We start from the raw sequence: 12,789 nt of genomic DNA, 5'->3' as shown, positions 1-12,789 counted from the left end.
ACATAAATTGCTTTTTGGAAAAAAGATCACTTACTTTTATCTGATTCACAACGGGATCAGCAACTCAAACCCACAACTGTGGAAGTAGAAAATCTTAAAGTGAAGAGAAGATGGAGGTACTAACTCCCTTTACCCTGAGTTACAGTCGAAAAGAATTTTTTTCTATATAATATTCCTACCATTACAAAATATGCTGGCTATCCAACAAGACTATCCAGCTGTACTTCCCACTATGAATTAAGACACTGCATTCTCATACAAGATAGGCTTTCACGTGACAATTATCACCTCAGGGTATACTGTCAAAAATTTAATTTCTGAAAATACAGAAGTGCCGGACTGTGAAATTTGACAGTTCAACTGAGACTATAATCCTCTGAAGATCATACCGAGTCCAATTATCCCTAAACTTCTCTAGCTCATCACTCACTCAGCATAATATACCTTTTTCCTCCAAAAATAAGCATGAGGGTTTGGCCTGCTTTCCTCTGTGAGTCCTCTCATCTCAGACCTGGCTAAAGACAAAGCAGACCCAGGATTTTCTTCCTTTTTGCCCCAAAGATAAATATATAAATGCAACCTATTTAAAGACTTAAATGTTAATTTCTATCAAAACGCAGAGGTAACAGACTCTCAAACGCCTTGGCACTCTCTCCCCTGGTTTTACAGAGCCGCCCTTTCCTGCTTCTCCTTCTTATTTTCCAACCGCTTCTACCCAACATCCTTCACTTCCTGTCTGGCTGCTCATTGTTGGCTCTTCTTTCTTTTCAGCTTCCCTAAGCAATCCATCCATTCTAATTGCTTCAAAGGAGCGATGATTCTCAAACCGCAGCTCCACCCTCTTACCTTTCTCTGTAACCTAAGATCCCTATTTCTACTACTTTCTGGACATCTCCAAGTAGGTATCTCCCAGGCATTTTCATATTCTAACTACTAATATTGTCTAAGTTCTCATATATTGTAGGTTCATATGTTTTTCCTTTAACTACAATTTTTTTCAAGGAGCTGCTTTGATTTAGGGACATACTTACTGATGAACTGTCAGTTGACTCATTGTTTTTTTCATACTTTTGTTTCTTGCTCTTTTTTTTCTTCTCTTTCTTTACTTTTTTTGAATGCTTGTCTTTTTTCTTCTTTTTCTTCACAGAATGTTCCTATAAATAATCATTTTGAAGTGGTAAGAAAGGAATTTAGTTTTAGCTTACTTTTAAAGAAGTATTTTGAGGAAAAGAAAGATCTATGTTTCAAAAAACTTTAAATCTTTCATGAAAGGAGACAAGGAATATGACTAAATAAATAAAATCTTCTAAGAAACTTTAACATTCTTCTATAGTATATGCACTACTAATAAATCATACAGCTAAGATTTCTTGGAAAAGTATGAGGAAAGTTTTAGTTTTAATTTATTCATAGATACACTGACAACCAAATAAACACATATATACACACATACATGTGTGTATGTGCGTGTATCTCCTATAATGCCTCATAAGCATTTATATAAGATTATTAGCCACATAAAATATAAGAAGAAAGCAAAAATTATGGGGAGAGAAAACAAAGATTGAGACCCTCTCCCACCAAAAAAGAAAAACAAAAGCATCACAGTAAGCTTAAAATGCATAACTTCTTCAATAAACAATTTTTTAAAAAAGAAACTAACACAACATTGTAAATCAACCACACTTCAATAAAATTGTTTTTAAAAAAAACCACATAACATTCAAGATCCATAGGCTTGCTACAAGTGGGCTGGAAATTTGAAGCTTTCTATGAGCCAACTCAAGTAACAAAATCTTTCCAATGTCATAATGTGCAAAATATTAAAACACAGTATTTTTGCTAGAAAGATAAAATATTCAGTAATGCCAAGTATGTGATATTCATTCTATATCTTGGGAAAATAGTCTATAAAGTTACTGCTCCAATATTAACTTGAAGAAAGGCACCAAAAAAAAAAAGACAGATAAGCTTACATGGAGTAAACTGGTTAGTATTCACCTGTGAGATTTGTTCAACTCGCTCATTCACATCAGGGAGCATCCACGTATCCTCACCCCGAAGTCGTTTAAGTTCTTTACGCCTTTCTTCCCTTTCATAATTGGCTTTAGCCTAAAGCAGTAGAAAAAGAGAAATTAACAAATGATCCACCTGCTTTCCACAAAAAAGCAAAAAAAAAATTCTACTTTCATATAAGGCTTATAAATAAACTGCCCCTCACCAGAAACTGGTTTCTACTAAGCATAAGAAAGATTAAGGAGTGGATACAGCTCAGTGGTTGACTGCATGCTTGGCAGGCACAAGGTCCTGGGTTCAGTCCTCACTACCTCCACTAAAATAAATAAATTAAAACCTAATACCCCCCCCAAAACCAACCAAAAATAAATAAATAAATAGATTTTAAAATAATGAAAGTCTCTTTAAAAAAAAATTAAAAAAAAAACCTCTCCTTCCACATTACCAGCTGCATTACCAATTATTAATCTCTAGTGAAATAAGTCACCAATCAAGGACAGAATCCTAGGACCAACTGCAGACTCTTTCTTCTCCCTAAGCTCCCCACCTCAGATGTGACTTGAATCTCTTTTCCCTTCACTATCCCACTGATACTGCCTGATACTTCTGTAACTGTTAGGAGACTCACCTCCACACCTTCAATCTGCAATACCCATACTCCTCTATCCACACTCCCAAAAATGCTTAAGGAAAAAAAATCACCTTTCTAAAAACAAATGATCCGATTGCTAATTTTTATTCACCTTTCAACAACAAAAAAAATAAGATCTTCCTAGGAAGTTGCTCCTGCCTTTTCATTCTCTCCCCAAATTTCAAAGCTGGGTTTGGTCCTTCTCAAAATTCTGTACATAGCTCTACTATAAAATTTATCATAGCTTATTCTCTCCAAAAACTGCCTGAAATATCAGAGGCAGGATGAAGGATATTTATTATACATATACATTACATGCCAACCTTTCACCTGTCTTCCTCTGTAAAATCTGACTGTAGTCATTATACCTTCTTCCTGTCTCCTCTACCTGCTCCTTCATCTTCATTTAAACTCACTTTAAATTCCACCATCTTAAAACAAATAAAATAACCCTCACTTGCTGCACCATATATTGCTCTCCAACTACAACTTTTCCCCTTCATTGCCAACTTCTCGCATCTTGTCGGATAATTACTTCCTCCACCCTTTATGTTATGTCTACGCATCTAAATCTTATTGTAAAATACAATGTTTCTCAGCCATTTTTGAGGAGCTAAATTTCATGGGTCTCTTGTCTCAAAAAGGGTTTACAATAAGCCGATAATTAATACAAATAGTAAAAAAAAAAAAAAAAAAAAAAAAAAGAAAAGAAAAGAAAGAAAGAAAACAAAGAATGAAACAGCAAAACAGTCTACTCTATGCGCCTTACATGTGTTCCTGAAAACGGAAATTTTCATTTCAGATACAGCAAGAGAGAGGAATGAGGCTGTAAATTATGCAGGGATAGTCGTTATAAGTGGCGGAGTCCCTCGAAAGTGAGCAGCCCAGGTGATAGAAATGTCAAGAATGGATGATTTAAAAGATATGAAAAAACAGAGGGAAGAAACTAGTCTTCCTGAAAAGAATATGCGCAACTGGAGCCTGCCAGAACATTTAGGCGGCAGAAGATACCCAAGAGTTTGCGGGCAGCCCAAAGCGAGACATCGACCCCAACACCCCCAGGTTAAGGGGAGACAGGGAGTGAAAGGAGAGGGGGTGGGGAGGCAGGAGAGACATAGGCCTGGCCTCCAGAAAGCCTCCACTCTCTCGATTCTAAATGGCTCCAAAAGCCCCCAAACTGAGGTACCTGTCGCAACACCTCGGCTCTGGCAATCCGGGTCCGTTCTTTCCGCTCTTCGATGCTCTTCGCACTTTCAAATCTACCACCGGCAGCCGCCATAGTTGTCGTCGTAAAGCTACGTAAAGCTAGGAAGCCGTCGCAAACACTCTCAGTTTACGACTGTCGTAATTAAGTAAACAAACCGGGACTTCCGAATTGGGGGAGGGTGACGCTGCTCCACCAACGGAGCATGTGCGGATCTGACGCTTACTAGTCTGATGATGTGTCTACTTCCTAGTTTTAAAGGAGACATGAAGTTAAGCTGAGGAGTTGCTCTCCTTGGCATATTTGGATTACCGTCAACAGGATTAGTGTCAGCGTACATTTATCACACGCTTTGCACGACACTGACGGCTTCTCAGTTATCTCCTCTTAAAAATCACCACAGTAAATTAGGCACTCAGATTGGTGAAGTCCGCAGCTCTTAGAGATTTCCACCAAAGTGCCCTTTCCGCCAGAGTTTTCCTGTGCTGGAGGAATGGGCTGAAGGGAGGCTGGCCAGAAGAGCAATGCAAGCTAGCAGTAGGGCAAAGTTGTTTGAGAAGTCAGTGTTTTGCTTTGATGGACTTTAGTTACAGTATACGAAAAAGCCATGTGAATTTTGCATTGCACTTCATAATTTATACGTGCTTATTTAAACTGTCACATTTTTTCTGACCTCATCTTACTTGTTCGTAGTTATACATCCAAGCATTCTTCCTTACAGTATGCACTTACCTAATTGTATGATTTGTTGTGGTTTGCCAAACATAAAATTTAAGTTCCGTGAAGAATAAGACATTCTGAAGTATTAATCAACTTCTTTCAGAATATAAAACACTGAGCTTATTTATAATCACAAAGATAAAGAAGACCTTGATAATAACTATAAACTATATACTTTTAAAACATTAAAAATAGTTAACATAAACCAGGTTGAGGTAAATACTCTTTCATTTCACGTTTCATGAAACTGAATTTGTGTTTGCCAAGATTACCCAGGAGTTTCTACTCCACCAGCCAGTGAAAATCTTAACTTTGAGGATGTAGTGTTTATTTTGATATACAAAATAGAATGTATTCATTGCATTTTTGTTACAAAAAAAGTCAATTTTAATTTATGAATTGACCTTGAAATATTTAACTCACTGTGACTTGACTGGTTTTTGTCATAATTAATCCAAATATCATTAAACTCTTTCAGATTCTCTTGAAATTCAGAAAAACATCTGTTCACCCCTCGCATCAGTTATGGAGAAGAAAAAAAAAGGTGATTATAGCAGAAACATGCAAAATTGTGTAATAAAACCTTTTAAATCCCACTTAAGGCACAAAAAAGACTAGAACAAGTGGAGAGGCACACCATACACTTGAAGAAGGTTCAACATCATAAAGAAATCAATTGTACATAAATTTATCTGTAAATATAATGTGATACCTATAAAATATACAACAAAAAGTGTTGGGATCAGGAAAGGGAACTGGACAAGCTTGATATAGAAAAATAAGGTAAAGTAAGTTGTTTTTGCTATTTTGCATTTGGCCACACCTAATAGAAATCCATGGTTTAATCAAACAAAAGGTAATGTAATAAGGAGCCAGGTGTTAAAGCTGGCAGTTAGCAAGATATGAGCCAAGAAAGGGGGACATGGACCAGGTGGCAGGAAACCATGCATCTTGTGGCAAGAGGGGTCCTAGAGGCAGACAAAGAAAAAGGTGGGAAAAGGCAGGAATCTCTGGAATGTAACCTTTTGCTCATTATGTCCTCATTACAATGAAATTAACTTTGCAAATAAGAAGTACCCATCATGCACTGACGCCTTGACACGTCCAATCCAGACTAAATAAGGATACAAATCCCTCCTCCGTTTGGGAAGGAGGAGCTGTGATGAAAATCAGGAAATATGACCAAAACCCCTCCCTCCTCAATGAATAGTCCACCCATTTTCACAACCCGTATAACCAGCTTGCCAAAGAAACTCAAGGCCCCTACTCACCTAATCCTACCTGCTTTTCCTTCTGAGAGTGTACTTTTGCTTAATAAATCCTCACTATGCCTTCTTGACCTCCGTGTCTCGTCTCTGAATTCTTTCTGCCCAGTAACAAAGGAACCAAGTTGTTTCTCCTTTGCAACACTTACTCTGTGACTTAAGTCTTCATAGTCCCAACGAGTGTGTTCCATTCTTTCACATTTGTGCATTGCATCCATTAAAACATAGGAATAAAGGGGGAGAACAAAGGGCAAAAAGTGGAAGCCAGCTAAGTCTACCCCATTTTTATTAGGAAAATGATCACTTTCCTAAAGCCTAGTCCAGTTTCTTCCCTTTAAATCTTACCAACCAGAAGTAGGTCACACGGCCGCAACTAACTACAGAAGAGCCACGACAATTCCAGAACAGTTTTGTTATAGAATGACGCTCAGCGTAGATTTGTGTGAGGTTTCTTTGTGGTTAGACTCAGGTTAGGCATCTTGGGCAGAACTGTCACAGAAGTATGACTTTGTAATTAGGAAGTATTTTGTGAGACAGATCTTTGAAACTACATGATCAGGTCACCCCAGATGGCTATTGTCTTGCTATCTGTACATCCCCTGCTCAACCAGTCCCTGCTGCACCCACACCCTACTCATTTGACTGACCTTCCCTCTTAATCATAGAGCTTAATCAGTAAATACCTACTTGCTTACCCCGGCCCCAGCTAATGATTGTTCTAATCTTTAGATCAGAACTCTCTCTACTATGATAGTTTATCAAAGAAGTAGTGACAGGCATGCTCCTCTACTGGTTTCCCTGGTAACCAATGAGCCAACCTGATGTCCATTCCCCTGGTAACTGGGAACCTCCCTCTCCCTCAGGTAGCAAAGACTGCTGCCATGTCCTGCCTGCCATCTGCCGTCCGCTGTGGGCTGTCACTCCAAGACCCTTTTGCTTTTGTAAGATCCTCTATTCATTAAACCAGTGATGTCTTTGTCGCTGAATTCAGGCTCTTTCTTCAGTCTTGAGAATGGGCAGTTTCAGGGCTTGCAGGCCCGTAGGGTGCAGCCCAACAGAAATTACACAAATTTATCATCAAACTTGCAAATTACTCATTTGTTTTTGTATTAGAATGGACTCATGGTTTCAATTTCTATTCAGTAGATTCGTGTTGTTATGCAGTGGAATAATAATGTATTATTAGAATTTATTCTGATGCCCTGGTTTGGCCAGTGAGAGCCCCAACCTGGTGTCTGTGACCTTTTCACATGCCTCCATATTCTTTTGAGCATTTCCTTACTTTCTGGTACAAAAAGATGACCGAGGCTCATCTTGTCCTTTCTCTGCCTGAGCCTTGGAATCAGCCCATTTTCCAAGAATCCCTGGTATATTTTAGTTTAAAATGGTATTTAGAAACTATCAAATAAAAAACAAATTCAGACTTAGGTAAGGAAAGACTTTTTTCAGTAAGACTACTGCAGTAGGGGAGGGGATAGCTCAGTGGTAGAGCATGTGCTCAGTACGCAGGAGGTCCTGGGTTCAATCCTCTGTCCCTCCATTAAATAAATAAATAAACCTACCTCCCTCCCTCCCCTGCAAAAAAAAAAAAAAAAAAAAAAAAAAAAAAAGGAGTACTGCAATACAGGAAGGAGGACTACATTTTGAAACTAAGATCTTTTTTTATCTGACTGAACTTTTTTATTGAAGTGTAGTCAGTTTACAATGTTGTATCAATTTCTGGTGTACACCATAATGTTTCAGTCATACGTATACATACATATATTCATTTTTGTATTCCTTTTCATTATAGGTTACTATGAGATATTGAATATAGTTCCCTGTGCTATGCAGTAGAAACTTGTTGTTTATCTATTTTATATACAGTAGTTAGTATCTGCAAATCTCGATCTCCCAATTTATCCCTTCCCACCTCCTTTCCCTCTGGTAACCATAAGTTTGTTTTCTATGTCTGTGAGGCTGTTTCTGTTTTGTAAATAAGTTCATTTGTCTCTCTCTCTCTCTCTTTTTTTTTTTTTTACGATTTCACATATGAGTGGTATCATACGGTATTTTTCTTTCTCTTTCTGGCTTACTTCACTTAGAATGACAGTCTCCAGGTCCAATCATGTGGCTGCAAATGGCATTATTTTATTCTTTTTTATAGCTGAGTATTATTCCATTGTATAAATATACCACAGCTTCTTTATCCAGTTACCTGTCAATGGACATTTAGGTTGTTTCCATGTCTTGGCTGTTGTAAATAGTGCTGCTGTGAACACTGGAGTAGAGGTGTCTTTTCCAATTAGCGTTCCCTCCAAATCGATGCCCAGGAGTGGAATTGCTGGATCATATGGTAAGTCTATTTTTAGTTTTTTTTTTGAGGAATCTCCATAATGGCTGCACCAAACTACATTCCCACCAACAGAAGGAAATTCCCCTCATGGCCAAGATTAGAAGAACTTGAGCTTATGTCTTCCCACAGGGACACCAAAATTACAACTATTTACAGAGAAATATTGATGAGAAAGACCAAATCTAGCAAAAAATATCTTCTACAACTAAAGATATAAAGAAGGAACAACAACAAGATGGGTAGGAGGAGCAGAAACACAGTATAGCCAAGACTCATACCCACAAGTGGCCAACCTATTAATGGGGGGATAATTACAATTGGAGAGATTCTCCCCAAAGAGTGAGGGTTCTGAGCCCCATATCAAACAACCCCACCAGGGGTACTCCACCAAGAAAATGAACCCCCAGAACATTTGACTTTGCAGGCCAGTGGGACTTACTTATGGGAGAGCCAGTGTATTGTTTGAGAGACCTGTAACACTGCTATTTCCACTGGTCTTCTAAAGTTGCACTAAGCTCCCTCTGATCAGGGCAGACCGGAGTGAAAGCCTTTCAGATTGCACGGAAGGCTTACTTCTCACATAGTCAAATGCATGTGCCTTTTACAAGTTGGGTGAAAGAAGTTTCATGCATAGTGTTCTTTCAGTTTATGAAACTCTACCCACTGTCTGAAGCAAGTATAACTAGAAGTGGAGAAGAATCTATAAAAATTTTGAACCATTATGTGTACACGTGAGGCTAATATAAGATTCTAGATCAACTCTACCTCAATTTTTTAAGTAAGTAAATTATTTTTTAGGTACAAAGGAAGATGCTACAGAATCATACAGTATGTTTGTTTTACAAATACAAACCAGGAAAAATTAAATCTCAGTAGATTGTGTTCTAGATGCAGCTTCATGAAAAGAGAAAACTTGAGTTGGGTCTTAAAAGATAGGGTAGGTTTTAAGAAACAGAAAGTATCAAGGCAATCTTTCTGACTGAAGACGTTAGACAAAGGCAGACTGAGTCTCTTTGAATTCTTATAAGAACATCTTAGACTCCAGATGTGCGGGGAGGTAGAAAGGCCACTCACTACCAGGCTGGTGCAGATCTGACCGTGCCTCCTGTGGCTGTCTGTGGTCCACAGCAGGGGTTTTGTTTTCTTTTTTCTAGCTTTCTTTTTTCTCTAAATTTTCTAGATTTCTAATAGAACTTTGAAAGACTATACTCTCATATATTTAAAAAGCTCTATGTAAATTTTGTACCTTACATGTAAAGTTTTGTTCTGTAAATATAAACATTTAAAAATAATTAGCTTACTCTTTAAATATAAAAAAAGGAAATCATCTATTTCATCTAGATTTTAAAATGTATTAGTATGAATTGAACTTCAAGTTGTGATGAAAAGTTCTAGAATTTGTATCAGAAATAACACTATTTTTAGCCCTATGATGTCTTCTTCTCATATCATGAATCTTACAAATCATCTAGAGGGAACAACTGTAACCCCGTACTGAAGTTCCACGGCAAAAGCCATCAGTGTCTCATCTAAGACTTATTACTGGGCACTGCTGTTTCTGAAAGCTTCATGCTGACAATGAGCATCACTAACATTTAGTAACAGGATAAATCTTTGGGCAGCTATCACTCACAGAGAGCAACTTTTCTTTAAGTAGTCGTAAGCATCTCTACTACAAAGCAATACGTGCTGAGAGTAAAGTATTAAGAATAAACCAAAACACTTCCCCTTGTGCATGATAATTTTTTCCTCCTGGAAACCTGACCTAAGTGGTAACTGAACTGGGCAACTATGGCATAGATGTAGGTAAACATAACCCCTGATTGCACTAAACTGGAACAAACTATGAAAGAACTCGAAATACCCAATAATGTGACTGAAGCTTTTATCAGGGTATAATTAGGTCTAATTGACAATTCTGACTTTTGCTATTTAAATAAAGGAGTTAAACGAACATATTTGGGTTGCCTTTAGCACCTAGACCAATGCATTAGGAGTGCCAATGAACTCTTGGTAATAACTATAGTCAGGATTAGGACTTATTTCAGCCCTTTAAAAATAACCTTTTGGTCTCAAGTGAAACCTCCTCCTGTTTCGTATTTTTTTCCCATGGCTTTTATCACAAATGTCTATTTATTTGCTTATTCCTTTCCTTCTAGAACATAAGCTCCATGAGGACATGGACTTTGTTCTTTCTTGTTCACCGCTCCCCTCCCAGAACTTAAAATAGTAACTGGTACACAGTAGAGGTTCAAAAAGTACTTGTTGGATGAAAGTTCCTACCAATGCATGGGTGTTATCCAACTAAAATTTTAGGCCACCCCCTCTCTCTCCCTCTTCGGAAACGGCACGCACCCTGTCTACGGAGTGTGTACCTACTTTTAATCTGAGCACCCAACCCCCACGCCTCGTGGCCTTTCTCTTGCCTTTCAGTGTATCTCTCTGAATAAATCTATCTTCACCCAAAAACAAAAACAAAAACAAAAACAAAAACAATTGCCTTAAAATTTTACCGAGCACCTACCATGTGCCAAGCCTCGTGCTAGTAAGGTATAGGGACAGAGTGGTTTTCATCTGTGAGTTTACAGAGCTAACAATCACAGATGAAACTTCAGACAATTTTCTACTGAACAGGAATTTTTTCTTTGTTAAAATGTTATGTAATTACTTCACTCAGGTTTTACATGATTTAGTTCATTTAGTAATACTTTGTAACAAAAGTTTATCTTCAAAATGTTCCTACTGTTACCCTAGGATCCCAGGTATTTCACAGACTACTTCAGTCACTTTAAAAAGCATGCCTGCCCCTCCTGTGACAGAAGCCTGCGTCTGTGGACTGAGTGGGGTCAGCAGTACCAGGCAAACTGAACACCTCCCAACTGCGCTCTACCTCCGAGTTTCCCCCAGGCACTCTCCTTTGATACTTTTCCACAAGTTTAACTAAAAATGCAGGTAATTTAACCTCCTTTTTTAGAAAAGCCGAGCATTTCTTCCCTGCATGCAGTACATCCATAGGGATAATCAGACCTTTTGTAGAATCACGCACCAGTTCCCCTGGTCGTAGTAGCTCTGCAGTACGCTGACGTCACTCAGAGACCGGCAGGCAGCCTCCAGCTCTGCCTCACGGAACACGTGGTAGTACCGATGAAACACAGCGCCCGGGTCACCGGATCCCAACGCACCAAGTGGCTCAACAGGCCTGTCTTTACCAGGATTTCCCGTAAGGTGCCAGGGAACCAGTAAGTCTTGAGAATGAAAAGGAGTCCTGTTAGTGTGAACAGGCAGCTTGGAACTGGTAGCTTTCCTTGAATCGCAGCCTCCCTCCTGAAAGTCACTGATGGAGGGGACAGGACGTGCCGAGTCCTGACTGCCCATGTCAGGCGTGTGCTTCGCAGGCACCTCCTGCGCCAACGTTTCCTTGCTGGTCTGCTCCTCCCTCCCTGGGCTGACTCTGTTTTCTCTAAGGTACTTGGACTTCTTCTTACCATGTTCTTGCTCCATTGCCCAGACATAGATGAGCGCCTTCCCACCAGGTCTCAGGAGTCGGACAAGTTCTCGGAGAGCTGCTGCCCTACGCTCCTGGTTAGAAAAAGGAGGAAAGGAAAAATATAGATATTGCCATTTGTCAACCAGGAGGAGACACAGAGAGGAAACAGGAAGGTATCACTGACTATAGGACTATTTTCAATGAAGATGGATGGCTCAGAAAACCAAACAAAATACATAAAACAGAAAAGAAAAATAAAGGAGAATTTTGTTCTGTGATTGAGGGGGAAAAAGTGTTGAAGAACGGGAAACCATTTTTTTCTTTCTGATAATAACAGAAAGGCATAGAAGGTTTTTGGTTTGGTTTGGTTTTGAATTCAATTAGGTCATAAAGAATACTGAAACTGCCAGTGACTCTGGCACAGGGGGATCTATAACGTTATTGCTTAGATCCTGGAGGGACCAGTAACACCATGGAAAAATAAGATTTTTTCCCTATAAGAAAAATATAAAATATTAAATTCATTTATTTTAAAATTAGGAACCTAGGTGACTGATTAAAGGCAACTGCATTCTCCTATCAGTTACATATCTGAGTTTTTTTTAAAAAAAAAAAGAATAGGAAAAGAAGAACAATAGAATGGAACATGAAAACGAATATACGTATCTATGCGCATGACTGGGACACGGTGCTGCACACCAGAAACTGACACATTGTAACTGATGGTACTTCAATTTAAAAAAAAAAAGGGGGGGAGGACATGAGACTCAGATGTCAGGAATGAGAGAGGGAGCTCAGAAAGCAAGATGGAAAACAGAAATAAAGAAGCTCAGAGGCTGAGGAGAGAGAGCACACTCAAGAGGCTTGGAGCGGATGATTTCTTAGTCTCTTACAGCTAAAATTCTGCGACTCTGGGGATGTAAGCAAGGCATTCAAAAACAAGTAAGAGCCAGGGTAGGAAAAAGGCAGAAATGTGCAGCAATGAAAGCACAGAGTCTCGTCAGACCTCTGGTCAAGTACGCACGACTCCCTGTGGCTCCTCTCCATTCCACAGGCGTTCTTTAAGAAATGGGGGTAAACTGCACGACAACAAGAGAATGGAAAGAAAGGAAAAGCTAAAATAGGGTCCAA

At 38.9% G+C, this 12,789-nt stretch overlaps 1 protein-coding gene across 9 annotated transcripts in view; it reads right to left on the bottom strand.

Moving 5' to 3' along the window:
• The window catches only part of LOC102503986 (CWF19 like cell cycle control factor 2), a 179,232-nt gene that overhangs the window by 96,873 nt on the left and 69,570 nt on the right, over positions 1-12,789 (bottom strand). For 7 of the 9 annotated variants that reach the window (XR_004316962.1, XR_004316961.1, XM_032472556.1 and 4 more), the window contains exons 12-14: positions 11,199-11,750; positions 2,002-2,112; positions 1,032-1,154 (exon numbers count right to left, since the gene is read on the bottom strand). Coding sequence is in view for 7 of the 9 variants with exons in the window: in XM_032472556.1 (XP_032328447.1) it covers positions 1,032-1,154; positions 2,002-2,112; positions 11,199-11,750 (786 nt within the window). In the remaining 2 variants the exon portion in view is untranslated. Of the gene's footprint in view, positions 1-1,031; positions 1,155-2,001; positions 2,113-3,833; positions 5,938-11,198; positions 11,751-12,789 lie in introns of those variants that run through there. The other 2 variants (XM_032472558.1, XM_032472557.1) reach the window with 2 other exon arrangements.

The sequence above is a fragment of the Camelus ferus genome, chromosome 33, assembly GCF_009834535.1.
Source record: "Camelus ferus isolate YT-003-E chromosome 33, BCGSAC_Cfer_1.0, whole genome shotgun sequence".
In the NCBI taxonomy this organism is placed as follows: domain Eukaryota; kingdom Metazoa; phylum Chordata; class Mammalia; order Artiodactyla; family Camelidae; genus Camelus; species Camelus ferus.
The sequence above is the reverse complement of the archived record's forward strand: the minus strand, read 5'-3'. Positions and strand labels throughout refer to the sequence as shown.